At 55.6% G+C, this 27,447-nt stretch overlaps 1 protein-coding gene across 1 annotated transcript; it reads left to right on the top strand.

Moving 5' to 3' along the window:
* The first annotated feature begins 1,032 nt into the window (after positions 1-1,032).
* Positions 1,033-24,439, top strand: LOC131216144 (mediator of RNA polymerase II transcription subunit 13). Its single transcript, XM_058210558.1, has 14 exons — positions 1,033-1,101; positions 5,711-6,050; positions 13,105-13,192; positions 13,286-13,369; positions 13,678-14,952; positions 15,644-16,264; positions 17,254-17,476; positions 17,545-18,239; positions 18,317-22,362; positions 22,428-22,660; positions 22,728-23,573; positions 23,656-23,788; positions 23,854-23,999; positions 24,062-24,439. Exons 1-14 carry the CDS (start codon positions 1,033-1,035, stop codon positions 24,437-24,439), a joined length of 9,177 nt encoding a protein of 3,058 aa, XP_058066541.1.
* The last annotated feature ends 3,008 nt before the right edge of the window (positions 24,440-27,447 follow it).

Genomic DNA, 27,447 nt, shown 5'->3' with positions numbered 1-27,447 from the left:
AGTCGGAGGGCAGTCAACCGCCGCGGCAACCACCAAAATCGGCGGCCGTCGTCTAGTTAGTGGTCGATCGATTATGCTGTGCTGCGTGGCTTCTTTTTCAGCGCCACCCCCCGCCCAGCACCCGACTGGCCGATTCTGTGTGCCGACCGAGAGAAAGCGAACGACCGACGGCACAACGGGCAATGCGCGGCGCTAGTAGTAGCCTGTCTAACCTGTGTTTGTGTTTCACGCTTGTCCTTAGCGGCCCGCCGCCGCCCGCAGTGTATTCGTGTGAATCTGAGTCCGGCCGGTCTGAGTGTGTGCGTGGCTGCATTGTGAAAGTGTCTATTTATTTACCCATCGCATAAGAAAGTAGCAAAACCGTGGTGAGTGAGGAGTGTGTGCAATATAATAGAGGAGCGAAGCGGCGAAAGAGAGCGGGGCGACGGAAGCTGAAATGCAATTATCTCCAAGGCAACCAAGCCACAGGGAAGTGGATCGAAAGAAGCAATAGGCATAGGGAAAAGAGAAAGTGTGCGCGGTGTTGCGGCGCACACTGTTGTAAAAGCCAGCGAAAAGATGATGCACGACGACGATAGCCGCCGCCGTGTGCCTTCGCCGTTCACCGTTCAGCCGGGCGCTGGGTGATGTTGTTAGTGCAATCGTGCACCGTGTCTCAGTGTGTGTGCGTGTGCCAATGTGTGTTTACGGTGAAGCGCGACCCGAAAAGTTGTTCCGCCTGGGCCCCGGGCCGCAGTGACCCTCTCTCTGGCCGCCGCCGTGAGCAAAGTAAAAATATTTAAATTATTCTACCGTATAAGCTCTCGCCAGGCCAAACGGCAAAAATATTTACCACGCGCAGTGGAAGTGTGTTGTGTAGTAGTTTGTTTGTGTTTCCGTGCGTGCCCGTTTTTCTGTGTCTGAGTGTGCTCAAGTTCCCGCAGTGAACCCACAACACAGGGCCCAAACGACAACCACCACACCCGATCGGGAGCAACCCTCTTCTATTTATCTGTTCGTGCGTAAGAAAATGATCGTTACAACAACACAAGCATGACGCACCAGAATCACCAAACTAACGGCGCCAGTTTGGAAGATTGCCACACGAACTTTTTCGCTTTGGTAAGTTCCTTCCCGGTCCCACCGTAACCATGTTATCGTTTACTGTCCCCGTAGAGAGAAAGACAGCGAAACGTGATCGTTGGTGAGACGCCACTTCGAAAAGACTGTCCTTGACGTTGTTGTGTAAATACGACGCAATGGTACGATCCCAAAACAAACATCCAAACTACTGCCGCCCTTCGGCCAACAGCTGGACTCTACCAGCGAGGAAGCGAGCTACAATTTTTCAGGCTTCTGTGCCGCTTACATTATGCTGGTGGACACTGCGAGCACGCATAATATGGGTCTAATAAAAAAAAAGAAACCACTAATTTACAAGCGCTCTCGCAGAGACGGAAGCCACTTTGTGGCGGTCAAACAAGTGGTTCCGCGGTTCCGCGGGTCGGGCGCCTCGTGCCTGTATTTACCCTTCGCTTATCTGCTCCACCGACAACGACGACGACGCCGATAAGGAACGGGCATCGTCCACTATCTGCTGCGGTGGCGGCCAGCCACCGTTGTGTTCGAAATCGAAAGCCAACCGCCACAACGACCACCACAAGCGGGCGCCCTCGGATCTCCGAAATCAGAACATGGTACGGAAGGCAGGAGTGTGCAGTAATCCGTGCAGGTTCCGTGTGGTAATGTTTCGCACTTTTGCACGCTGTGTGAGAAAGCATCGCGCGTGCGTGCCTCGGTGGTGTTCCATCTTATCAGTTTCCCATGACTGACATTTGACGGGCCGCGTCTTATCAGCCTAGCGAACGGACACGGACACACGAATGACCCTGGCTGGATGGCTGGGTGGCTGGCCGGTCGGTGGGTGGTCACCTCCCCGTCCGTCTCGTGTATGTTGTGGTCGTTGTCGTCGGTCAGTTCGACGTCATTTTTATCGCCTATCGCTGCAACAAGATTCCACCCAAGCTATCTTTGGCAAGAGAGTGTGCCAAAAAGCCTTGCCAAATGGCGGCCACCCCCCTCGGTGTGGGGGTTTGCTATCACTGAATGGGCGCGATAAAGCGTAGCAGTGCAGGATTTTTCCTGTAACAAGCCCACCGCGGCGCATCTCTTTGCCGTGGTGGGGACATATGTTTTGGACCCTTCCTAGAAGGGGAAATGTTCCTCAAAAACTTGGAATTTTTAAACGATATGTTTTCCTTTGGCCTGATTCGGCGAGAGGGTCCTACTAATGCCGCAGGAATGGATGTTGAAAGGTGTTTTCGGTGCTGTTAAAAAAGCCGATGATTTTCTTGTGAGGTCGTTCGTTACGGTGTTCAGAGATAGTTAAAGAAGTTTCCCCAAAAGTTGCATATCTCTTCGCTATCTTCCAACTTGTGCTCCTTCATTTATATCTCACGAATTAGTTTACGAATGTGGAAATTATCACTGGCTTCTTGTAATTTTATGTTTTTAATGCCTTATTCATGTGATGGTGTGGTGTGTTTGTAGTGCATTGTTTGCCTATGATTTGCGCTGTTCGCTCCGTTCAATTTCTATGCGCCCGGTCGTCGTGCCCCCTTCGCTCTCTCTCACGTAGTAAACGATCCGTGGCGAATGAATCTTAAGATGCAGTAAAGAGGTTCCCCCCTTTTCCCCAGCGATCATTGTTGCCGTCAATGACCCGGGCGCCAGCAAGTGGAGAGGCAAAAAACTGATGCGATTGTTTCGCATTTCTTCGATTGCGCGGCCACTTGGTTTGTTGTCAGGATTGCTGACTGATGAGGTCCAGCAGAACCCGTTTGTGGGTTGTTATTGTTTCTTTGCTCGTTGCAACCCGCAGTGTTTGTGGTGTGTACATATTTGCAACACCAATTGATTCGATCGCGTTGTTTGACGTGATCCTTTTTGCGTTCATCGTTCCATTCATCCGTATTGTTAGCGTTCGCTCTTTCTTCACGCTTTATGTGTGAACAAGCATTTAGCAGGAGAAGCGGTCAGCAGTCGGTTCTAGCTTTGAATTCGGAGCTGCACCAACTGCAGCAACGGCAAAAGAAGTGTGTGGCCTCGTTTCCTCCTCGAAGGGGTGGTATTTCACTGCTCACCACCAGGGCTTTCCAGCGCCAGGCCAGAGGCCTCTTCGGAGCCCGCGAGTACGGCGAAGAAACTCCGCTCCGCTGCGGGGATACGGTTGAAGAAACGCACAAATACACAGCGCCTGACGCTGGTTTCGCTTGCGGTAGATCGAAAGCCAGCGAACCGTACCTCTCGGAACGAAGCAACGTAGGAAGAAACTGGGACGGCGGTTGCGGCCGTTGCGCTCTTGTGTCTTGCGGTTCCCACCCGTTGATGGGGAGTGAACCCGTGGAAAAGAGTGTATTGTACTACTTTTGTGCCAGCCACCACACTACCCAAGCGAGCGCAGCGAGAGAAGAGTCGGAACACTCGGAAAACGCGGCGAGCGAACGGCGTTTCGGTGCACGGCCAACGACCTATGTTGGCGGCGGCGGCGGCGCGTCTTCCACCAAGATAGTGTGTGGCCCCGCGAAACGGCGGCAAAACAGAAACAGACGGGAAACTGAATCTCCCTTCGGCAAAAGCTCTGCCGCTTCCTCACGGTTTACTACTCACCACCATCATCGTCGTCATTAGTGTGTTGTTCCGTTCGCTGTGGGAAGGAAGCCTCTCTCGCGGTACCCTATTGTCCAGAATCCCAAATGTTGCATCCGGACATCCCGTTATCCGGTTGTTTGATGCTGATGTCCATGAGGTCACTCAACTCACAGCCCAACTTTGCTGGCCATAATTATGCTTATGTCGTGCATGATAATCAAACTCATCGTTTGATGTCCAAAGGCTCTCTTCTTCGAGGTTCCTTCGGTTCCATCGGTTCCATTCCGACGCTCGAAGGACACTCAAGGACCAACGTTTGGGCATCTCTCGGATGTGCGATGATGGTTGATGAGGCCACGGCAACCATCGTCGCGTTCCGCCGCGCGTCAGTAGTTATGATGATGATGACGATGATGATGGGGCACACCACTTTTGCGCATGTCCACTCGCCGCGCCACACGACAACAGCACACGTTATAGTCGGTCGTGTTTCGTTCGACCGATGGAAAATGGGGTGCCGAAAATTTGCAACCATTTGCACCCGCTTCTTATCACATTTTTTGAAGGACTCGAGGCCATTGATTTTGTGTGACATCGGTAACGATCTCGATTCCTCGCCAGGGGCCGCGCCGAGTGTTGGCAAATTGCGATGCGTAATATAATGTGTTGGCCCCCGCCGATGCACGGCGCCCCCCCAAGCCTCCCTCCAAGCACTGTTCGTTGTGGTCACCCCATCTCGTCGTCGTTAGTTTTCTTACGTCAAGAGCCCGACGATTGCATCGCGTCGTGCGCGCCTCGCTGTTGACGCTTGGCCCCGCCAGCGGGTGGGAGATCAACACTCCGTTACCCGTCGTGCCCGTGTCTCGCTGTATTGGTCGCACGCTCTATGCTTGGCCACTAACTATTATTTAGGCGCCAGGTGTGGTGTGCGTGCCGTTCGTAGCACTGCCCCATTACGATTCCTCTCGTTTCGGGGTTTCGAAAGCACCCTTAAATTGGCCTCTCTCTCTCTCTCTGGCGTGCGCCGTGTGTCCTGCCATTGTTTTCGGTCCCTCTTACCCCGTGGCGTGGATTGCGCGTGCCATCACACACCGGCCGCCCGTGGGGTTCTCTCGCGCTTCCTCTCGATCATCGCCTTCGCCCCTCTGTCGCCGATCGTCTCTCCCATTGGAGCGTGGCCGCCAGGTTGCTCATTCCGGGAGCGCACGTTTTATGCTGCTTAGGGACCCCTCTTCGCGCGTCGGTGTGCGTCGCGTCGCGGCGGCGGCCACTGTTTTTATTTTTGACATTTGCAGCCATTCGCTCTCCGCGCTACCATGAGCGAGTTCGATCGCTCTTTCTCTCTCTCTCTCTCTCTGTGTTGCTCAACACCACCACACTCCAGTGCACACAACGAACCTGTGCGCCCTGTGTGTGCATTGTGCTCCCTCGGCTCCGGCCCCCTGAAGCGGGTGGTGTGTCCTCGATTTTATGCTTTCCATCGGTGTGCGGTTCGTTCACATTCTGCCTGCCATCGATCGATCCGTTGGTTCTCTTCGCGTTCGCGCGCGCGGTCTAGGAGAGCATGGAGCATAGCAGCGCCGCCCGGTGGTGGGGCCAAAGTAGTGGGCTTCGCTTCCCATATTCTGCACACCCATTCACCATGGGCCGTCTTGCGGCACAGGCCACCGACACCTACGCCGCGCTCTCGCTATCAGTGATGCGCGGTGATGTAATGATGAGCGGCTTCTCTATTGATCCTATCGCTTTGGAGCAGCAAATCTTGGGGGGAAATTAATGGACACGTTTTTCTTCTTTGAGCTGGTCGAAATTAAGGTCCACACGCTCGTTGCGACAGGGCTCTCTCTCGGCCCCCCCTAAGCTCAGCATCATCATCTGCAAGCCGAGAGATCCGAATGTGTGGCAAATGATCGTTTGGAAAAATATGTAGTAGCTGGGGAGTCCAAAGAGACTCTCGAAAGCGTGATCGTCGGCAGAGGCCGCATTAAATTGCCGTTAAAGTTTATCAACAACGCTCGTAAATTAATAACCCTACAACTACTAACGTTTGTCTTCTGTCGCTTCCGTTTCTCTTCCCTAGGCCGATCTGTGCGGTATACGATGGCGTCAGCTGGTGCTCGGTGAGCGCCCGAACGCGTCGAGCGATCCGCTCGACGATCCTGTGCTGCGCTCGTACTCGAAATGTCTCGCCGTCGATATCCTGTGCGTGTGGCGGCGGGTGGCCGCCCCGAAGCCAAAACCGAAGCTCGACCCGGACCCGAGCAGCATGTTCGACATGAGCATCCCGGGCACCGGTAACAGTGGGTCCGTCCTGCACCCACCCCTCTCGCTGACCGCCGCCAAGGAGCTGTGGATCTTCTGGTACGGCGAGGAACCGGACCTAACCGAACTCGTCGCTCCCGAGCTGCTCAATTCGTCCGGTAAGTTCCGATCCGATCCTGGGGGATGGGGCCGCCCTCCCTGCGAAGCACAAGGACATTTTGAAGGTGCGTGCAAGTGATCAGTGCAAAAAAGGGATCAATTGACCGTGGGTCGCGCACAACGCACACACTGGCTGGCCGCGGTGCTGGACTAGAAGTTGCTCAAAGTTCACCTTTTCATGTGCCGAGGAAGGTTTTACCTCTCAAGGCTAACAGGTTTTACCGGCGCGTTTTTGCATGCCTCTCGGTGCGGTGCGGTCCTGTTCTCGCTCTCTCGCTCCCTCTCTGTCTGTCTCTCACGCTGCCCACACGCCGCCGCCGCCACCATTAGTTGTCCATATCCGGCTAACGAAGGAAAGTATGGGGATTTGTTTCCGTTTCCATCATCGCCCGACCTTCCCGAAGTCGTCCCCCCCAGCACAGTTCGGTGCGCCCTTCCCCAAAAACCAAAACCTGTTTCTTGTCCTGCAACCAGAGCGCGGGGCATAAGTTCCGCGAAACAATCTGCGTGCGATCTGCCAGCTCGCCAATTACATTCAAGTCCCTCCTTTCTTACCCATTTACCAGGGTTTTTGGGAGGGTTAAAAAGTAGAGACCCTCCAAAAATTTTAACCCACCATTTGTGGGAGTTTAGTAAAGGAGTATCGGTCCGGGGCGCGGGCCGCGATTCCCACAGCTCTCGGACCGAGCCCTGTTTGTGGGAGGGCAACGGCGATGAGTTCGTTAAACCCCTGATCCGCTGTCTGGAGTCTCGCGGTTCCGTCGGATACATCGCCTTCGCCACATGGGCTGGGCGCAAGAGACGGCACGATAGAACATAAGGGAATGACGGCGAAGAGAAGAACGGCGTTTGGGGTCCGTTGCACATTGCGCAAACCGAGCCACAGCGTTTCGCGGTGAAGATGGTGAATGGTTCGCAGACACCTAGAGCGCTGGAACGGAAACCCCAGCACACAGAACAACCACCGGATCGGCCAGATATCCGTTACTCTCGTCGGCGGTCTGCGTGTGCCGTTACCCAACTCTCAACCCTTCAACCAGCCGTGGGGCAGCAACAGAGAGAGAGCGAGAGAGAGCACATCGTGGGGCCACACCACCACCACCACTACGAAAGGCTTTTCTAATCTACGACCCGCGGATAGAGGGGCGTGGACCAACATCCGGCGGGGGGCCCAAGCTAGACTTCCGCGTCCAGCGGGCCCCGGTTTTCGGGGAGCGAATTTTTCGGGACCGTGGCAGATTGTGGGCTTCATCGGAGACCCCCAGAAACCGGTTTCATGTTCGGGTGTCCGGCGCGACCAGCAGCGAACGAGAAGTGGTGTAACAGAGGGTGTAGCAGTAGCTTCTGTCGCTTCCACCCTCTTTCTAGCGGTGTTGGTGGCGTGTGTGCTGAAGAGTGCGGATTTCCGACACGACGACCACACGCATGGTTTGTTGATGAACTGTTGCGCCGGCCCGAGGCTCTGGCATCCTATTGCAACTTCCGGTCGGTCGAAAAGTGCGTCTGACCTGGTCGAGTCTCACCGACACATTCGGATTCGGATTGTGGCCAAACAGTAACGGGAACGGGAATGAATTCTTTCGAACCGGCCAAACTGTGGCAACGAACAATAATATTTGAGTGTTGGCCGACGTTTGACCATGTGACTTCCGGTTATTCGCTAAACTCAAGGGGCCGATTCTAGGACACGCTAAAAATTCCCTAATTCAAGCCCTCTATGGTCTCAACGTCAGGCAAAAGGATCGATTGGACACAGTCAAAAACTGCATTGCTTGTCGGGGGGCACGGGAGATGCACCGTTTGTTGGTGCAGTTTTAATTCTTCCCTTCTTGTGCTTCTCTCGCACTGAATGACGGGTGCCCCGGATTGGATCAATAATCCGCTTCATCGTGTGCCACCTGTTTTCAGTTCGTTGCGCTTTCAATGGCCACGAGGATGAACTTTTACGTTCAGAATCCGTCACTACGAGTAGTGGTTGAACCTCGGGGGCCACGCTGATGAGTGACACATGTGTGAGAAAGTGTCCAGACCCGGCATCCGGTGTGTCAATCAGGAATGAGGATGATATTTCCGTTATTTTTTTAATACCAGGCCGGTGGGTCTCGGTCCCGTCTGATTCTGTTGCTTTCTAATTTTATGCCATTACTTTGGTCCGCAAAGAGCGGTGCATAGTGCATTATTGTGCATTACGGTGTGTGTTTGTATGTGTAATTCGGAAATCGACAAACCTCCCAGCGGCCGGCGGGGGGTGGACATATAAACATCAACATAACACGTCTCCGCCGTGCGCTTCGTGGGCCGGCCAGGGAGTAGGAAATGCTCATCGTCTCTTGATGATAAATTAAAAAGTGGGACATTTCTCTCTCTCGAACGGTGGCCGGTTGTGTGGTGGGAAGAGGACGATGAAGACATTTTCCGGCGCAAATGTCAAGGTCGATCATTGCGAGATTCCACACCGCGCGAAACACATTCGGCATTCCTTGCCTCGGGCACACTGTGCGATATTATTTTCCACTCTTCAATTTAATGTTCTATCTTCAAAGTGATTACTTTTTGGTAATCATCGGTGCTCTGGAAAGGGGGTTTAGTTCTCCACCATGAAGCCTGCCAAATCGATGTCTACCACCCACACCGCGACGATTGGTCGTTACGTTGGCCATCTTCGGGCGAAAAAATATCTAATCGATACGCCTGCTCCGGAACGATCGGGAAAAATAGCGTTCCCGACCGAGAACACCGTGTTGGTGGTTGCCGTAAGGACCCCCTGCTGTAAAAGTGAGCGCGAGAGACGGCCGGAGCGTGTCTGCGCATGTTTGCTCAAAATGCCGTGGCATGTGCCTCTCTCACTTGTTGTGTCTTCCGTCCATGCTCTCCCGTGATCGTGGAATCTGCGCGTCTTCTGGTGGCGGCCTGTTTACCGGTATGTTGTTGACTAATTTGAACCTCTCTTTTCCGGTTTCCATCGCACTGTCCATGGCCATTGCCGTGTGAAGAGCGAGCGAGAGAGAGAGAGCGAAGTAGGACGAAAAGGCCGGCGGTGTTTAGAACGGCGCACTTCCGTTTTTTCGCACCGGAAGCGAGGACCACGCTTGTCACTGTGTGTGGGAGTGCCACGCGACGACGGTGTTTGTGGGAGCGAACAAATCAATCGGCGCACCGCCCGTCGCCCGCCGCCTCCTACCCACCAAATTCCCTGGAGGAGGAATCCTTGGGCCGTCGCTTCCAGAAAATTCCTCTCCCATTTTCGTAGGCTTTGGCTTCCGGAAAAAAAACCGATCCGCCATTTTCTGGAGGTGGTGTAGCTGCCTCCCTCAAAAGGTTAAAGGTGCTCCCGGTGGGGGACCACCGAATTCCGGAGCCGTTCCTTTTTCGCCCACCTGTGAAAAATCAGTTCCATTCAGTGTGAAGGTAAACGACGCATTGTTGCGCTTGTTGGCCGAACGGTATGGAATCTTTCATTTCCATTGCACAATGGAACTTGCAGCACCATTGTGGTGACGCAGGTGATGAACGCAATCGCCCCGCGCAATTAATCAATAGGCTTTGAAAGACGGGGCACTCGTTCTGTGCATCACGCGAACGAGGTGAATTTCTTTGGTGCACACGGCGACGATCACAACAACATGGGCGATCCTCTCACCACCACAGCACAGCACAGCACAGCTAGCGCGTCTGCTTATAATCAGCTTCATCCGAATGCAATTAGCACGTTTTTAAATATAGCAAAAAACGAGGCATAATCCGCCGCCGCACGCGTCGTGTCGTGTGGTTGGTGCGCGGTTCTCGCGCGCGAGTATAAAAATGTAGCCTTCTATGGGATCGTCGTGCCACGGCGGCGGGAGGGCCTGACGATGATCTCCCTGATCGCTCAGAGAGCGGCGAAGTGATGGGGGGGCGAGTGCGGTGTGTTGATGCTAAATTTAGAGCACCGCATCGCGCGGTGGATCTTCATCACCACCACCGCCGTGTGAGAGGAAAAAATGGAGATAAACACGCGCCCCATTAGAACGCCCGGCGCAAGGAGTAAATAACTGCGAGGAAACCATTATTGGCCTTTTGGGTGAGTGGTTTGTTTTGAAGTTTCTAAATCAATTGGCCCCAGGCCGATAAAAAGATGCCATCGCGGCGGCGTGGATCGCGATCTTTTCAGTGTCCATGGAGCTGGCGATCGATCGTGTGACAATCCTCTGTGATTGTATTGTCCTGCGAGTGATGCACACATACAGCGACGTTGTGCGACCGTCACGGAAGGAAACCCTGACATTCCTTTTTCGCGTGCCGCCACCGCCGCCGCCTACCGTCGGCGTCGACTCCGCAAAGCTGCGTATCCGCGAGCGCCCCAAACATGTGTGCGTGCGATGTGCGCGCAACAGCGAGCATGGAATGCGTCGCTCGCTGCCGCCGCCGTGCGGTACTCTCTCTTGCTCGCGGAGACGCGCTCTCTCACCAGCACCATCGCAGCTGGCGATGGCGGCAATAAATCAGCTTCTCACCGCACACCCCTTTGCGACCGAAGAGAACGGGAGACAGAGCGAGTGAGAAGGCGAGATGGCACGAGCGCGAGACGCACACGTTTCTCGCGGTACTTGCTTGGTGTGAATTTGTTTGCTCCAGCAACAAACGGCGGTCCGTCGCGCGCGCGCCACCCCGCGCAATAAACGGGAGTAAAAACAGGAAAATCAAGTTTTTTGTCTGCTCTCCAGAGCGCTCTCTAGCGGCGGGGGCTCACCCTGTACACCACCCTTCGTGGCCGATCATCGACGTCCGATCGTTCGCGGTGCGTGTGTTGTGTGTGCCCTTCATCGAGCAGAAAAATCGAGCAATTATTTGAGGCACGCGAAGGCATTTGGTCGCCCTCTCTCTCTCGCTTGCCTTCTCTCTCAACTGTCATGCCAACGTGCACTTGTGTGTAGGCAGTGAGATAACAGCTCTCACCACGCTCCGCGCGAACGGTATCTCACGCGCACTCACACCAACGAGATGGTGAACCCGTTCGTATGTGCGGTTCGCGTTTCTCCGGCTGTCAAGAGCATAGAAAAGGATCAAGAAGAAAGGAAGAAAAAAACCATATGCACCGTGACGTCACGCGGGAGAAATGGAAATCGCAGTAAACATTGGCATTGGCGGCACGCAATTCTTTCACCGATTTGTTTTTTCCAGGCAAATGAAGGTTTTGTAAGTTTACAGATTTAACCATTAATTAAATGCATCGTATTTTTGTAGATCGAAGAACGGTCGAAGAACGTTAAAAAACGTTTCGGGCAATTACCGCTTTCCGTTTTCCCGCAATTCAAGCCAACCACCGGCGGAGCGGCTGCTGAAAATAGGCAGGTTCAAGGCTGAGCACTTCTACTGTGAACGGCCGGTGTGTGCTCTTGTTTCAGGGTCATACGCCGGGGGGTGTCAGACGGGGGGCGGTCAACAACCATGCGGCGGTTGAAGGAAGAAAATTTGAATGTAAAAATGGAACTCTGAAGCACCCCCTTACTTTGTGTCAAATCTGGAAGTCCCGGCTCGTGGGGTCAATATTTTGATGCCAAGGCAAACCGGTGGTGGTAGTTGCTCCCTTCCATCATCGGCGCTTGTCTGTGCGTCCAATTCGAAGTGAACAAAGAACAAAGGCTGGCACGCGGAATCGGGACCGAAAATCTAATTAGCATCGATCGGGAGGCCCTCACTTGGTGCATTCTTAGCCGGCCGGCTTCCTCGAGTGCCTCGGACCGATAGTGGAACCATCATCCCACCGAAGCGCGGGTTCAAAATCGATTAAACGCTGTGTTAGTCCGTTGCTTGGGCCACTGGAAGAGTCGCTACACGATAGGCACTCCGGGCTCTAAAACGCGCGTGTCTTTGACCGTCATCAATCTACTAGCTACTAGCTGTGCCTCTGCCCACACTGGAAAAGGACATCATCCTCCGGCCGTGCGCGCACACGCCGTTCTTCTTCTCGCTCGCGGCTCGTCTTTGGTGGGTGGCCCGTCGGCGAACTGGGTCCAGACCACGCCCATAGGTGACGGTGTTTTTTTGGAACCTTCGAGGACAGCATTCCTTGGTCGCAAAGAATTAAGCCTTAGCTCCTGGTGTGCCCACGGAAAAGGAAAACCACGAGAATCCTTCTTCAGTGAAGGGCAAACGCGTCACCAAACTGCCACCGAAAAGGTAGTGGTGTGCAGCTTCGATTAACCTACTTTTGGCCGCCGCGCGCGCGGGCTGGGAAAAGTGTGTCCCGCCAGCGTGGGGAAACGCGTGTAGCCGCTGTCGCGCCGTCGTCGTCATTGGCGTGTGTTTTCGTTCTCTTGTTGGATAATTAAATTGACCGAGAAAGCGAGACCCAACACACAACCCGGGCACCCCGGCCGGTGGTCTCGCGGCAACCGCGCGAGTCCCATTTCTTCGCCAACCTGTTGTGCCGCACGCTACTGCTCTGCACCAGCCACCAGCCAGCCGACGAGAAGGTTACGATCTGGTCTGGCCATTGGTGTATGTGTGTTCCGCGCCCTTCGGCGGGGTTGACTCTGACTGGCTGCTGGCGCACCAACCTTGATACACAAGCTCGGCGAAGGCGAGAAGCCCCCGGGAAACTCTTTGCGGAGGGCGAGGACAGAACGGAAGGAAGAAGACATTAAAAATTGTCTCAAGACACGCGCGTTGCTTCTGTGTCGTGTTTGTTTTACGGGATTGCTGGTGGGGCGGGTAGGACCTATTAAAAGGCAGTTTGAATTAGTTTGCGTTAAAAAAAAAACGATGTCCCCAGATTGGCTGAGGAGGGAATCGATCGTCAGCGTCAGTTGCAATGGGTCACGTTTGCGCGCCACTCACGTGGCACGGTGTATCGACCTCAACCTCCAGTTCCTTGTCCTCCGAGTGGACAGGGGTGCTCGTGACATTGGACGATTTGGACAATTTGTTGCCACCGGGCTCTGCTTTCGGTGGAACTTGTCCGAGGAGCAATTAAATTTAATGATAAGAGTTCAGTTTCTTTTTAGGGGGACACCCATCAAAAGGTTAAGAGTTTGTTTCCACTAAACACGGTTACTTATTCTCCATTTACAGAAGCCGGCGACAAAGGATCCTGGGAGAATGGGCTGTCCTACGAGTGCCGTTCGCTGCTGTTCAAGGCGTTGCATAATGTGATCGAAAGGTGCGTATCGGCTGAGCCACCAGCTGTCCGGTCGTACCGGATGTGTTTATGGTTCCCTCGTTAACTCTATCTCTCTCTCACTCTCACTTCTAGATGCCTCCTATCCCGGGACGTGGTGCGGCTTGGCAGGTGGTTCGTTCAGCCGAGCTCCAACAGTGAGCGAGTGTTTGGCAAAAGGTTCGTACCCGGCCCCCGAAAGAGTTCCTCTCCCCAATCGCGCACTGCACGGAAACGCCGATCCCAATGTTAGCCAACAGTGGAAGGCTTAGCTCGAAGGGCATGGCTAAGTTTTCCGTCGGGATAGAAAGGCGCGTTTCCAAGATCGAACGGTGGACCTCTGAGATCGACTGCTGAAGGCACGGTGATGCAATCGATCCTCGTTCCACCACCGACACTACCCATTAGCATGCGCCTAGCTGAAACCAGTTCCCCGACAACACACACTAATGGACACTCCCTTTGGTCACTTTCTCGCTCTCTTTCAGCTCACTGCATCCGTCGTTTTCGTTTGCGTTCTTCGTGCACGGCGACAGTACCGTGTGTGCCTCGATGGACATCCGGGAGCACCCGCCGGTGCGGCCACTGATGATGAAGCACCTGGAGGAAGCGCAAGCGCAACAAGCAACAACAACACCACCCGGCAGTGGTGGTGCCACTTCCGGATCGGCGGCTCCGGGAGCCACGGGCTTCAGTGCCGGCGGTGAAGCGACCCTTCCGGGACAACCGTCCTCCGGTGCTGGGGCTGTCGGAGGCGGCAACGCAAGTTCTAGTTCCGCACCACCGACCCACTCGAAGCCACGGTCCGTCATCCTGGCACCGTTCGGGTTGGCGGCGACGCTTACCGGCCAAAGTTACAAGACGAGCGATCCGCAGACGCAGAAAGTACTGGACGACTGGAGCGCGTTCTATCCGATCTCGAACAAGAGTGTCAGCCTGAGCGACAGTGCGGACTCGGTGCCACCGATCGTGGAGATCATGATCGGGGGCGTGAAGATGCGTTACCCCTCGAAGTACGTGCTGGTGACGGACATGGACGATTGGTCCCAGCCGCCATCGCCAGCAAACGATGATGCTGCGGTCAATGAATCGGCAGCTAAGGCCGCCGTCCAGGGCAACAACAATCAAAATACCTTCGCGGTGGCGGCGGCATCCGTGAAAGCCGAGCTTGAGATCAAAACCGAACGATCAAGCGGTCCTTCGACAGTCAATTCGACGGGCAACAATCAAATGGCGGCTTCGAAGGAGGTCGCGAATCCTGGTCCTGGTACCGATGGCAATGCCCGGCACCAGCATCACCACCAGCACCGGAACCACAAGTCGATGATGACCCCACCGCTCACGGTGCCCGAATCGCCCTCGAACGATCTCGGCAACCCGTACAGCATGTCCTCGGCCCTGATCAACAAATCGGCCGCCGTCATACTGCCCGAGCGTGTCTGGCAGGACTGCATCATGCACGCACCGGCTGGCAGCGCAGCGGCAGGCGCAACTACGACGACGACGACGACGACAGCATCACCGTCCGCTGGTAGCAACACCGGCGCAGTAACGATTAAAACCGAACCAAAGGACAACGGCAGCAGCAGTAGCAGCGTCGGCAGCAGCGGAAATGCCGGCAGCAGCAACGCGTCAGGAACGGCCGGTACGGGTGGCGGAGATGAAAACTCGTCCGGTGCCGCCAACGGAGTAGACGCGAATGGCAACTCGTCGGTTTGGGAGATTTGCAACCCGACGGCGAAGATGTCCTGCATCTGCATCAAGTAAGTGGCCGGAACCGGGCAGTGTAGTGTGCACTGTGCGCGCCCTCGATTCGCGTGTCGCGTGTCGTTACTGTTTCGCAAGATCATCCCACACACCTTTCATCCGTCCGTTTTTCCCGTCGCTTTCCGCCGCGTGCCGCCTGCAACGGGGCGGCCTCTAACAAGCTCTGTGTTGTTGTTGACGACTGTGTTTAAGCTCCATTGTTTCATCATTCTCGTTAACACGATGGCCGTCGATGGCATTTCCGACCAAAGTCCCCCGAAGAGACATCCTTCAGCTCTTCATCCTTTCGGGGCCCAACGGGGGCCGCCTCTATCACTAGCTCCCCGTGTGCGCGTGCTGCCTGTGCCCGTCCCATCTCATGAGCCCACTCGCTCGTGGGATCACTTCTCCTTCGCTCGCTCTCTTGCTCTTTCATGTGTCGTCTCGCTTCTCTCCCTCTCTCTTTCTCTGTGTAATCGTTTATGTTGTACCACCTATTTTATCTCTCCCTTTCTTCTTATCTTTTATTCCCGCTCTTTCTCTCTACTTTTCGCGTCGCGTCGCTGTGCGTGCACATCCTTGTGCCAAAAACAAAAAAATAAAATAAAATGAAACGCACGCACACACGACACGCACTATGTGTATGGCTTTGCTGTGGCGCGCGCGACGTACGTATCTGTGTGTTTGTATCTGCATTCCGGGTTCCAGGTGTCGCAAGGGACCATCGGCGGCGTCTCCGTCCTCGTCGTCGTCGTCAGCCTTCCTCTCCTCGTCCTTGGCTGGTGGACGCAGTTCTCAGCCCCAGCAGCACCAGCAGCACCAAATGCTGACGGCGGCAAGTGGTGGCCTTGCCTTGGGTCTCTATCCTCCGTCCATTCCTTCCATTCCCTCCAGTTCCCTAGTAACCGGTCATTATCCTCACGGTGCCGTCAAGCCACCTACCATCACTGTCTCCTCTTTTTCGGCCAGTTCCCTTCCTGGTGGTGTTGGCGGTGGTGGCCGTGGTGATAAGCTATCACATCACCATCACCACCATTACGGCGGGGTGGTCGTTGCCGGTGGTACTCCAAAGGACCATCATCACCACCACCATCACCACCATCATCACCACCGGCCCCAAAGGATCGCGTTTCATAAGCGACCACCGCAGGAAGCCTTGTTTCGTGCCGGGTTCCCGGTGCCAAGCCTCTCTAGCGCTGCTGTTGCTGGTGCTGCTGTGGGTGCCGGGATGAAAGCAACGGGCCTTGCGACGAACAACGCTGGTGCTGCAGTCTGCTCCGGTGACGGTGCAGCCGCCGATCCGTTCGAACTGGCCGACTCCTGTCCAAGGTTGGTTGTCTAGCGCTAAACCCGGGGGGGGGAGGGTCTTTCCCTTCGTCACCACACCACCACCAACAGCCAGCCTGGGACGCTGTTTACTTACAAACACATACACTTACACCCAACACATGATCCCTGGCGGCGCGCACCTATCACCAGACACCCTCCAGCAAGACACGCCACCACACGCTATCATCTGATGCCTGGAATCCGCGGCACCTGCTCGCTCTTGCTTCCATATCATGTCCGGGTGGGTGGCCAGTGCCATCGCTTCGCTTCGCTTACTCGCCCATCTGTTAGCCCATCTGGAGCACCCGCAATTACCCGATTCTTCCTTGCCCGCTACCCACCCAAACCTCAGCTTCCCAGGGACCCCGGGGGATAACGCCACATGCCATCGCTAATTTCTGGAATTTCTTTGGGGCCATCACACACAACACCCACACTAGCTTCGGCAATGTAAATAGAGGTCCACGACGACGAGTCGGCATCATCGGACTAACTAAACTTGCCACTCGCACTTCGCCCGCCCGTTGTGACCTTCCTCTTCCGATAACACGGCTCACGGCTCACGGCAGCTACATCATCCTGGGTGTTTAATGGTTTTTTTTCTTATAAAAAGGAACCTTTTTTCGGTCCGCGGTCACGGTCGCGTTAGTGGGCACTGGATCGGTGTTTAATTTCGGTTTTCGTTCCCGCTGTAACATAACATTAAAGATAAGCTCTATTTATGGGGATTTATGGGCGCGCGCTTCCTCTCTCTCTAGGCTTGGCCTGGCCGGCTTTACCGGTGACTCTTCCCTCTGTGTAGTGGTTTCTTCTCGTGGCCTTTCGGTGTTTCCCTGTTTCTGTACACTTCATTGTTTGTGTTTACCATAAGGCGGTGCCACATGCTCTCTCTTTCTCTCTGGGGCAACGATACCTGCTGCACACGCCGTTGGCGATCGGATTGATTCCCTCTCGCGCTCTAACACACCCCGAACTTCGTTTTGTTGCAGATCCAACCAAAAATGTTCATCAAACAGTGTCGGCGGTGGCGCGACCTCTGGCAATGCCGGCAGCACCACACCGTACGGTGGCCCACCGTCCTACTGTCGGAACCCGCTGTCGATAGGCGACTCTCACCCACTCCCGTCGGAAGGTTCACCGGCCAGTGCGGCACCGTCACCGATGCAACCGTCATCCGTTTCACAGCCGACCTCGGTACCGTCGGGCGATCAGGTACGGTTTAAAATCTGCGCGATGCTCCCTGCGGTTGGTGACATTACCGTTGTGTTTCTCTTCCCCAGCTGATGACGATGTCACCGCACCCGCCGGCCTCGAACAATCCGCGCAGCGTACAGCCGGGTACGCCGTGTTTGGATCATCTGGACAAGAACACTCCGGCCCCGACGCCAACGGATCAGCATGATAGCAAAAGCATCACCGCCTCACCGTACCACACACCGTCTCATCCGGGCGGCGGAGGAGGCCCCGGCGGTGGGACGACGGCGACGACGGGCCTTGGGTCGTCCGATCCCACCGGCGCATCACACCAACAGCAGCAGCAACAGCAGGCGCAGCAGCAGCAACAGCAACAGCAGAGCAGTTCCGCTGGCAACAACAACGGCAGCAGTAGCAGCAGCAGCAGCAACAGCAGTTGCAACAGCTCCGCGAGCAGCAACAACTCGCTGAACCAACTGAAAGCATCACCCCGAAGCAGCGGCACGGTGGTGGGCGGCGGTGGCCTTAAGGTGCGATCGGAGTCGGCCCTCGGTGCCGGCGGCGGTGGAGTGCCGATGACGCCGAGCATTCACAGCGTGTACAGCACCGCGCACCAGACGGCGCTGGCGAACAATTTGGCCAGCAAGCGGGAATCGATCGTGCAGATGCTCCAGTCGCTGAAGCGGCCATCGCTCTACTGCAAGGACTACGAAACGCTCCAGTGCGAGGACATTCCCTGTAACTCGCAGCTCCTCTACGATTACAGCTCGGTGGATGCCTGGTAAGTGGCCCGCAGTCCCGTCCCTGTTCCTGGACGCTTCATTTCAACTCACTTGCTCTCTTGCCTCCCCTAACTAGGATGAACCATCCCGTGAAGCGGATGCGACTGGCAGCGGAGGAGAACCGGCTGGTGCGGCAAATCCGGAATCTCGATCTGTACGCCAACGAGCGGACCCGATTTGGCAGTACGGCGGGCCCCGGCACCGGCTGCAACAGCTTGCTGATGAAGGGACTGGAAGGCTCCGACCACCGGTTCTCCGAACATCACAACAGTGGTGGTGCCGGTGGCTGTGACAATGGCGCTTCCTTGGGCAACAATGGATCGTTGCTGGGTGGTGGCGTTTCCGGTGGCGGCGGGTTGCTGCTTGGACAGATCAAGCTGGAAATGGGATGCGACGGGGATCGTACTGCGAACGGCGGAGGATCGAACAATGGATCGGGAGACGGCGCTGGCACTGGCGTCGGTAGTGGTGATGCGTTGCTCGGGGAGCACGAGATCAAGAAGGAGAAGGAAGACAAGGGCGGTGGCTACAGTTTGCTGACGGATCAAGATTTGCAGCCTTCCATCGACGATCTGAATCAAATCTTCGACGACGGTGGACCGTTCAATGACGATGCGGACATGCACAATACGCCGCCGGGCTCGAACAAGAGCAGCAGTGGCAGCGGTGGGTTCTCGGAGGAAGGCAAACGGTACCCGCACTCGAACCACCACCCGGTCAACACGGGCATCCTGAGCCCGAAGGAGCTGTCGCAGATGTTCCCCACACCGCCCAGTCTCGATCCGCACCCGAACTCGAGTCCCGGCGGTGGCGGTTGCCTTTCGGACGGTGGCATCGTGATCGACACGATGGTTGACTTGCAGATGTCGCTGACGTCCGTCGGTGGGTTGGGCGGTGGTGCTGCTCAACTCGGCTCGGCCGGTTCGGTGGTCGGTGCGAGCATCGTGCCGAATCTGGGCAGCCCGCAGGAGGAACCGATCGACGATTGGTCGTTTGTTTTTCTTCCACCGACGATCTGCTCGTACGTCGGGTCGTCAAAGTACGCCCCGCTGCCAAACCTACCGAGTCAGTTGTCGTCCCAGCCAGCGCCGGTTGGTGGACCTCTTGGCCCCTCGACCAATCTCGTGTACAAATCGACGCGCCAGAAGCAGAAAGAAAAGGCAGTGGCCGAGCGAGAGAAGCAGAAGTTGCTGCGTGAGCAGCAAGAACGGGAACAGCACCAGGACCAACAGCAGCAGCAACAGCAGCAGCAGCAATCTCACTCCCAGGCGGACAGTGCCGGACGTCATATGAGCACGCCAAGCGTAGTCCCTGGTGCGCACCACATAGGCCACCATCCGCCGGTAGGTGTGGTGGGTTCTGGATTGGTGGCCGGTTTGATACCGCTCATTAAACAGGAAACCTCGCTGACGGTTCCGCAGCCACTAAACACCCCGAACTCGATGCTGGGCGGACTGGGCGTCCTGAACGGTACCGTGAGCCACCACCCGTACTCGAATCCGCCCTCACAGGGAACTCAATCGCAGCCTCACTCGCGGCCACCGTCCGTGAACTCGCTACCGGGCGGAATCATGGGAAGTGGCGCCGGAATGCTGAGCCCTTCCCCAGCCGGCGGCACCGGTGGACTATTTCATCCGTCGATGGGTGGCATTCCGGTTCCGTTGCGCCAAGGCATGTCACCGATTTCACCCGCCACACCCGGTGGGTCGATGCGTGTCCCGACACCGCAGGGATCGTGCCCGTTGCCGTACCCATCGCCACTCGGTGGCGCTGCGGCCGGCAGTCCGAATCCGATGAACTTCCGGCGCACGACACCCCTGTTGCCGCCCCCACCGTACGACGTGGCCACCGCCAGTCCGGCCAACTCGAGCGTGCCGACGCCTTCGCCTTACCACAGCAAACAGTTCCATCTCGACGGCGGTGACGGAAGACCCGGATCGCGTGGTCCACTCACACCGTCCGGTCCACTGAGCTCAAACGTGGGACCGCTGACGGCGGTGGGGCTCCCGGGAGGGCTGACGGGCAATATGGCATTAAACGGAGAGACGACACATGCCGGAACCGGAGTGAATGGTAGCCGATCGACGACGACGGCCACCACGGTGACGACGATCGAGACAAACGCGCTGCTCGTCAACATGCTGCTGTACGATACGGCACTCAACATTTTCCGCGATCACAACTTCAAGAGCTGCACGCTCTGCGTGTGCAATGCCGGGGCCAAGTGTGTGGGCAATATTCGCGGCGCCGACAGTGGCCTGTACCATGCGCTGCCCGGTACCAACTGGATGGATTCCGTGGTGGCCGGCAACGATGGTAGCGAGGGTTCGGTGACAGGTGGCGGTGGCGGTGGGTCGAATGCCGGAAATCGTCTCGCGAAACTGACCGGTGGATCGTCGGGTGGTATTTTGGCGCACTTGGGTCTCGGTGGAGGCCACAGTAACAACAATAACAACAACGCTGCGAATGGAGGGGCGATCACGATCAACACGGACAGTCTGCAGAACGGTTACCTGGACGAGGATCCGATCGATTGCCAGTGTGGGTTCAGTGCGGTCGTTAACCGGCGGATGGCGCACCGGGCAGGCCTGTTCTTCGAGGACGAAATGGAGATCACGGGCATGGCCGAGGATCCGTCGGTGCACAAGAAAAGTTCACTGTTCGAGTTCCTCAATGGCAGCGCTAAGGCCATCAAGGGAATCGCCGCAGACAGTGCGGGAACGACGGGTACGGGGACCAGCAGCAGCGCGTTGGCCACGGCCGGCAACAATAGCAGCAGCAGCAGCTGTGAAAGTTTACCACTAACACTGAAGGTGATGGATCTGCTACGGGAACAGTGTTCGATGGTGCAGAGTTCGAGCAACTCGATCCACCGGGCGGTCAGCCGATACCGGGGGCCCCTGTATGGCCGGGGAGCGGCCGATGGGGCGACCGTGCATCTGCTGGAGTACGTCGACGCGAACGATGTGATCAGCATGGCGCTGGAGCAGGGTCGACTGCAGGCAATCAACGAAAGCAAGATGGACCTCGACCATCAGCCATCGTCGGTGGCCGGCGTTGGAAGTAATAGCAACAGCAGCAGCAGCGCCGGCGGTGCGTCTTCGTCGTCGACGGCGCTCGTGAAGGGCGGCACGCTGCGGGGCGTGATGAACGTGCACAAGTGGCCGTTCCTGCGAGCGGGCGGTCCGAAGAGCAATCAGGACATTGTGCGGATGATGAAGTCGATGCAACCGCTGCTGCAGGACGCGTTCCACAAGAAGTGCACCACGCGGCTCTGGGACGCTCCGTACACGATACAGGGGCCGCTGACGTGGCGTCAGTTCCATCGTCTAGCCGGGCGTGGCACGGGCCAATGCGAACCGCAGCCCATCCCGTCGCTCATCGTGGGCTACGAGAAGGACTGGCTGTCCTTGGCCCCATACGCCCTGCACTACTGGGACAAGCTGCTCCTCGAACCGTACTCGTACCCGCGGGACGTGGCGTACGTGGCCATCGTGCCGGACAATGATTATGTGGTGGCGAAGGTGCGCACCTACTTCAAGGAGCTCAGCACGACGTATGAGATGTGCAAACTGGGGCGCCACACGCCCATCAAGGGCTGGGACGGAGTGCTCCGGGTCGGCAGCCAGCGGGTGCTGAAGGAAACGCAAAACTCCAACCTCGACGAGTGGTTCATCAATATGGGCGTCGATCAGCAGCAGCGAAGAAACGGTGCTACGGGAGGCAACGGTGGGACCGGCCGAGCGGCCTCCGGGGCTTTCGGGTCCACCTCGGCGCTGAACGAACTGCTAAGGTTGTACGCACAAACGTGCCAGCAGCAGTTGGCCCCGTACCTCTCGAAGGTACCGTCGGACAAGAGTCTGCTCGATCCGCCCGAAAGCCATCACGCCACGGGTTCGTCGTCTTCGTCGTCGTCCGGAGCTGGCGGCAGTGGTTCTTCGTCGTCATCACTCGGTCCGGGCGGTAGTGGTAGTGGTGGTAGTGGAGGCAGTGGCGGTGGCTCGATGACCTCCAACCGGGACGCTGCTCCCGGACAGAGCCCTATGCCACCGCCACCGCCCAGCACTCCCGATCCTTCGCAACCGGGAGATAAAGCACCGAACACCCCGAAGTTCGATCATGGTAAGTCGTTAGATTTTCGTGACTGAACGGATCCGGATTTGACGATCTCTCTTTCCCTCTGGTAGATGCAGAAAATCGCGACCAACTGAACGCCTCGTCGTCGAGCCCTTCGGAAGCGATGCGGATCGACGACGACGGAAAAGATCCGCCGCACATCGTGCTGTACATCGTGGAACCGTTCACCTGTGGCAACGATTCTCCGGACGTGGAGCGGCTCGCGTGTCTGTCGCTGTTGCGCTGCTATTCGAACATTCTGAATGCGGTGCCCGAATCGATCCGCAGCAACATCAGCGTGCAGGTAAGCGCGGGTTGACGGAAGGTGGCCATCGAACCGCGATTAATTTAACTATTTTGCGTCGCTACAGATCGTTTCGTTGGAAAGCATTCTCGAGCTGGGACGCAGCAGGAATCGGTTGCGACTGAGCGATCACATGCGCTGCCTGGCGTTGAGTGTCTTCTCGCAGAGCCGCAAGTATCTGGCCCACAGTAACACGGTCAAAAGCCTGACCGGGTTCGGCACGGCCGCCAACGCCGAGCAGTTCATTCGCGGGAAGGATGACAAGAACCGCGTGCCGTACCGGCTGTACACACCACCGTACGTGCTGGCCAAGTCTTGCGAGAAGAGCGAAAACACGGAATCGTTCGGCAAAACGAGCATCAAGCAGCAGTGCTCGATCATGTACTGCAGCTACTGCCTGAGCGAGGACCAGAGCTGGCTGCTGGCGGTCGCTACCGACGATCGGGGCGAGTTCCTCGAGACGGTCACGATCAACATCGACATTCCGAATCGGGCACGGCGGAAGCGAGCATCGGCCCGACGCTACGGACTGCAGAAGCTGATGGACTTCATCCTGGGACTGATTTCGCAAACGGTGCAACCGTGGCGGCTAGTCGTGGGCCGAATCGGGCGCATCGGGCACGGTGAGCTGAAGGGGTGGAGTTGGTTGCTGAGCAAACCGAACCTGCAGCGGGCCTCGAAGCACCTGAAGGACATCTGCGAACAGTGCTCGCTGATGCACCCGATCTCCGTTCCGAGCATCCTCAGTGCGTGCCTGGTGACGCTCGAGCCCGATTCCGATTTGCGCGTCATGTCGGACCAGTTTACGCCGGACGAACGGTTCAGCCAGCGATCGATGCAATCGGCCCTCTCGACGCCACAGGATGCCACCTGCACCCACATCCTCGTGTTCCCGACGAGCGCCAAGGCACAGGTCAGTATCGCCGGTGGAGAAGGAGAATAAGTACCCCGAGGCTGAAGGTGATCTGATCATGCTGTTCTCCGATCGTTTTCAGTCTGCGCAAGCATCGTTCAGCGTCATAGGAGAGCTGGACATCAACGAGGATCTCAACATGGTCATCATGGACGGGGACGACGATGACGATGGCATCAACATGTTGGGTGCCGGCGATTTGCTCAACTTCTGGGGTAAGTGTCTGCCGCGCGACCCAATTCGAGCTTCCGGCTCATCATCCTTTCCTTCACCGTTGCAGATGATTTGCCAATGCAGCAGATCAACATGACGCACTCTCGGCCAGGTAGTCCGTCGCAGTTTGAAGGCAACCAGCAGAGCCCGGGCGAGCGTGGATCGAACTGTGCCGGGTCACGCGATGGTTATGGTTCGCAAGATTCCGAGGAGGTTGGTACTCGCACGCGTGCCTTTACCGTCCGGGAACTCATTTTCGTCACTCTCCTTCACAGGTCGGTGTAGTTTTGCAGCAACCGCTGGCGATAGGGTACCTGGTGTCGACGGCACCGACGGGTCGCATGCCGGCGTGGTTCTGGTCCTCGTGCCCGCATCTCGAGAACGTGTGTCCCGTGTTTCTGCGGACCGCGCTGCACTTGCACAGTCCCACGATTCTGCAGAACACCGACGACCCGCTGCAGCAGAACCAATCGTCCACCGAGCATCCGCTCGACTCCAACATCACGGCCGACGTGCTGCGGTACGTGCTCGAGGGCTACAACCTGCTGTCCTGGCTGGCGATGGACTCGAACACGCACGATCGGCTCTCCTGCTTGCCGATCCACGTGCAGGTGCTGATGCAGCTCTATCACATGACGGCCGCCCTGGCGTAAGGAGACAGAGACCGAGCGACGAGAGGTAGAGAGAAGCGATATTCATCATCATCTTCCGACCGATCGGTCACCCACCTCACTCACCACCACCAACACACCCCAACCCCCTGCTATTGACCCTGACGGTCTTCATCTGTCTGTGATATTAGATAAAAAAGCATCATTTAGACGAGAAGCATATAATATACACATGGTACACACACTCTGAAACACCGACTGACTAACTGACCGACTAACTGACCGACACGACACACGAACCGCTGGACACCATCGGCCACACGCAGCAAGGGCTCCGGCTGCCTCTGCTCTGCTTTGAGCTGTTTTTATGGGATGAAGACTTGGTCCCATTTGTTTCTCTCTTTACGGGTTGTATTTTTGTTGCCCGAAAGCAACATTTTATTCCTTCCTTCGATCACCGCGTGGCCAAAGGATTTTACTGTCGCCACTCGTTTGAACTTTTAATCAATTTTAATTTGTGTCGCTTTTACAGCGCGCTTTTTCTAGTCCGATCCGGCCGGGAGACACCGTTTTAATGTTTTAAATTTTTTCTCCTAGTTTCTGTAGCACGTGTGTTTTTATTGAGCCCGGTCCCGTTGATGCCTCGGGCCCCTTCCCCCGGGGGTCACGGTGGTTTGATATGATGGTGGAAAGAGTGGCCCAAAATGTCTATGGGATGCGAGCGAGGTGTGCAATGCGTGGTGAAACGCACGATGGACAACACAACCAACCACACAATGCCAATGTCAATTGAGACGAAACCGCTGGTGGAGTCGCATCTTTTTTACATTTTTAATGATATCCCCGCCCGATTGGCCACAACCGTCACCCCCCCACGGGTCGGGGCTTAAACTACAGCTGTACATATGTCAAAGCCAGTTACGGGCCAACATCGATCGTGGTGGATGCGGTCTTTGCAATTGAGCATTCGGGGGGTGTTGCAAAAAACAAACAAATATGAATCACTAACAATTCGCGCACACACATACAGGTTAGGAAAGGTAAGGACAGAACGCCCCGGAAACAGGATCCACAGCTGCTGATAGGCTAACAGTACTAAAAGTCCACAAAACACAGAGACAGAGGGAACAACACGCACTAGTGTTGTGTAGGACCAAACAAATGAGCCCTTGGAGCGCCGCCATGTCGCAACTACGAAATCGGAAGCCTTTTGATACGATTTAAAGTTCTCTCAGTCAGTCCTAAGAACACAGCGAGAGAGAGAGAGAGAGAGTGAGTTTCCGGTCGCATCTCTTACCCCCCCGGAACCCGGCTACCCGACATTGACCACATATTATACTCATCGATCGATCGAGCAAAAATCAGTAACTTTAAGAGGGGGAGCATCATTTCAGCCGCCGTCGCCACCAGGAACCCCGGGGCGCGCGCGCGCTGACTCGAACTATTTATTTGATACATATATTTATATACCTTCACAACAAAAAAACTTACACGACGACCACCTAATTAACCTGCGTGTGTGTGTTTGTGTGCACTCAAAGAAAACCAAAATCGCACTCCGAGTGCCGCGCGGCAGTGTGGGATGATGTGTAGTGTGTAGTGTGTAGTAGACAAATTGTGTAACTTGGGAAGCAACGGAGCAGATAGGAGAGGAAGGGCTATGAAGAGGAGACGTAACTTAGGGGCCCATCGCGGCCTTATAGTTGGTAGCGTGCCTACGGAACACCTTCGAGATGAGGGACAGACAGAGCGAAAGGACGGATGATGCTCAAAGAATCATCGGAGACACAAATCGGGCTGTCGAAGGCGGGCTGTAAATAGGGAGACAGAGGGCGAGTTCTTGTGTACGATCATATTCTGTAGCCCTTAAGTAGTTTATCGAATGCTATAGCAAAGAGTATTGAGTATGTGAAGCAAACTTATTAAGTAGTGAAGTTTTAAGTAGTAAATTCTCCCCCTTTTTCTGCCCCATTCAAATGCTAATGTGTATAACCGCCGACCTGGGGCCGACTTGGTTGGTTGACTGGCCAGGCACGGCACGGCACGCCAAGGTGCAATGAATGCAAAAATGAATCAATCAAATGTTCTGTACAAATGTTACACTAAACTGTTGTGTGACCACCACCACCCCCCACACACAATACGATGGAGGTGCGCCAGATGAACGTGAGAAAGAAAACAAACGGTTTTTTGAGACACACCAACCCCGTTTCTTACTGTACGCGCGCGCGGAACACGAGTCCCAAGTTGGCAGGAGGAGTATATACGAACAAATGTTTTAAAGAGTTCAGGAGCCCCACGGACAGCCCACGGAGAGCGAGGATTAATACAAGAAGCTCTAGCTCCCGCCGTCGCCGCCGCAGTGTGTTAGGCCAAATTTGTACTGTTAATGCGTGGCGGCGGGTGCCGGTGCGGGCGGGTGACGACAGGCATTGAGGGGGGAAAACTCTGGGTGGGAGCCGTGCAAAGCATTCGTTGTCCCCACGGGGAGGGGCCACGTTGGGGAGTTTTCTAAGAGATGATGATAACAAGAAACAACAAATCACACCACCACAACAGCTATTATTATTATTACAATTAATATATTATCATTAATATTATTATTGATTATTAGAAGAAGCATCATCGTGTGCGAGTGACCGTGTGTTTGAGGGAGAGAGCGAGAGAGACGAAGAGAACGGGAAGCAAGTGGTGACAACATTGGAATAAATTAATTATGAATATTGATAACTTAAACTAATAATACCTTAAGTTAAGGTTTCGTTTACAAAAAAAGAATACAAGAAAATAAATGGTTGCCGCACCACCTCGTGGAGCAATCAATTTGAAGGGTGAGTCTTTGGTGTTTAAACCTTCTTGTAATTTTGTCTCCATTTCTTGTTTAACGCTTTCCAATTTTTGAATTTCTAGTTCCGCTACCTCCTGCACGAGCTGCTAGCGCCCCCCTGTGGTTGCTAGAGAAACTGTAATTGTCGACATTCGGCTCGTCGACAAATTGTGACGTTTCGCATCGCCATTTGTTTACCCGGCATCTCAGCACACGACGCACG

The sequence above is a fragment of the Anopheles bellator genome, chromosome 1 (assembly GCF_943735745.2).
Source record: "Anopheles bellator chromosome 1, idAnoBellAS_SP24_06.2, whole genome shotgun sequence".
Lineage (NCBI taxonomy): Eukaryota > Metazoa > Arthropoda > Insecta > Diptera > Culicidae > Anopheles > Anopheles bellator.
The sequence above is the reverse complement of the archived record's forward strand: the minus strand, read 5'-3'. Positions and strand labels throughout refer to the sequence as shown.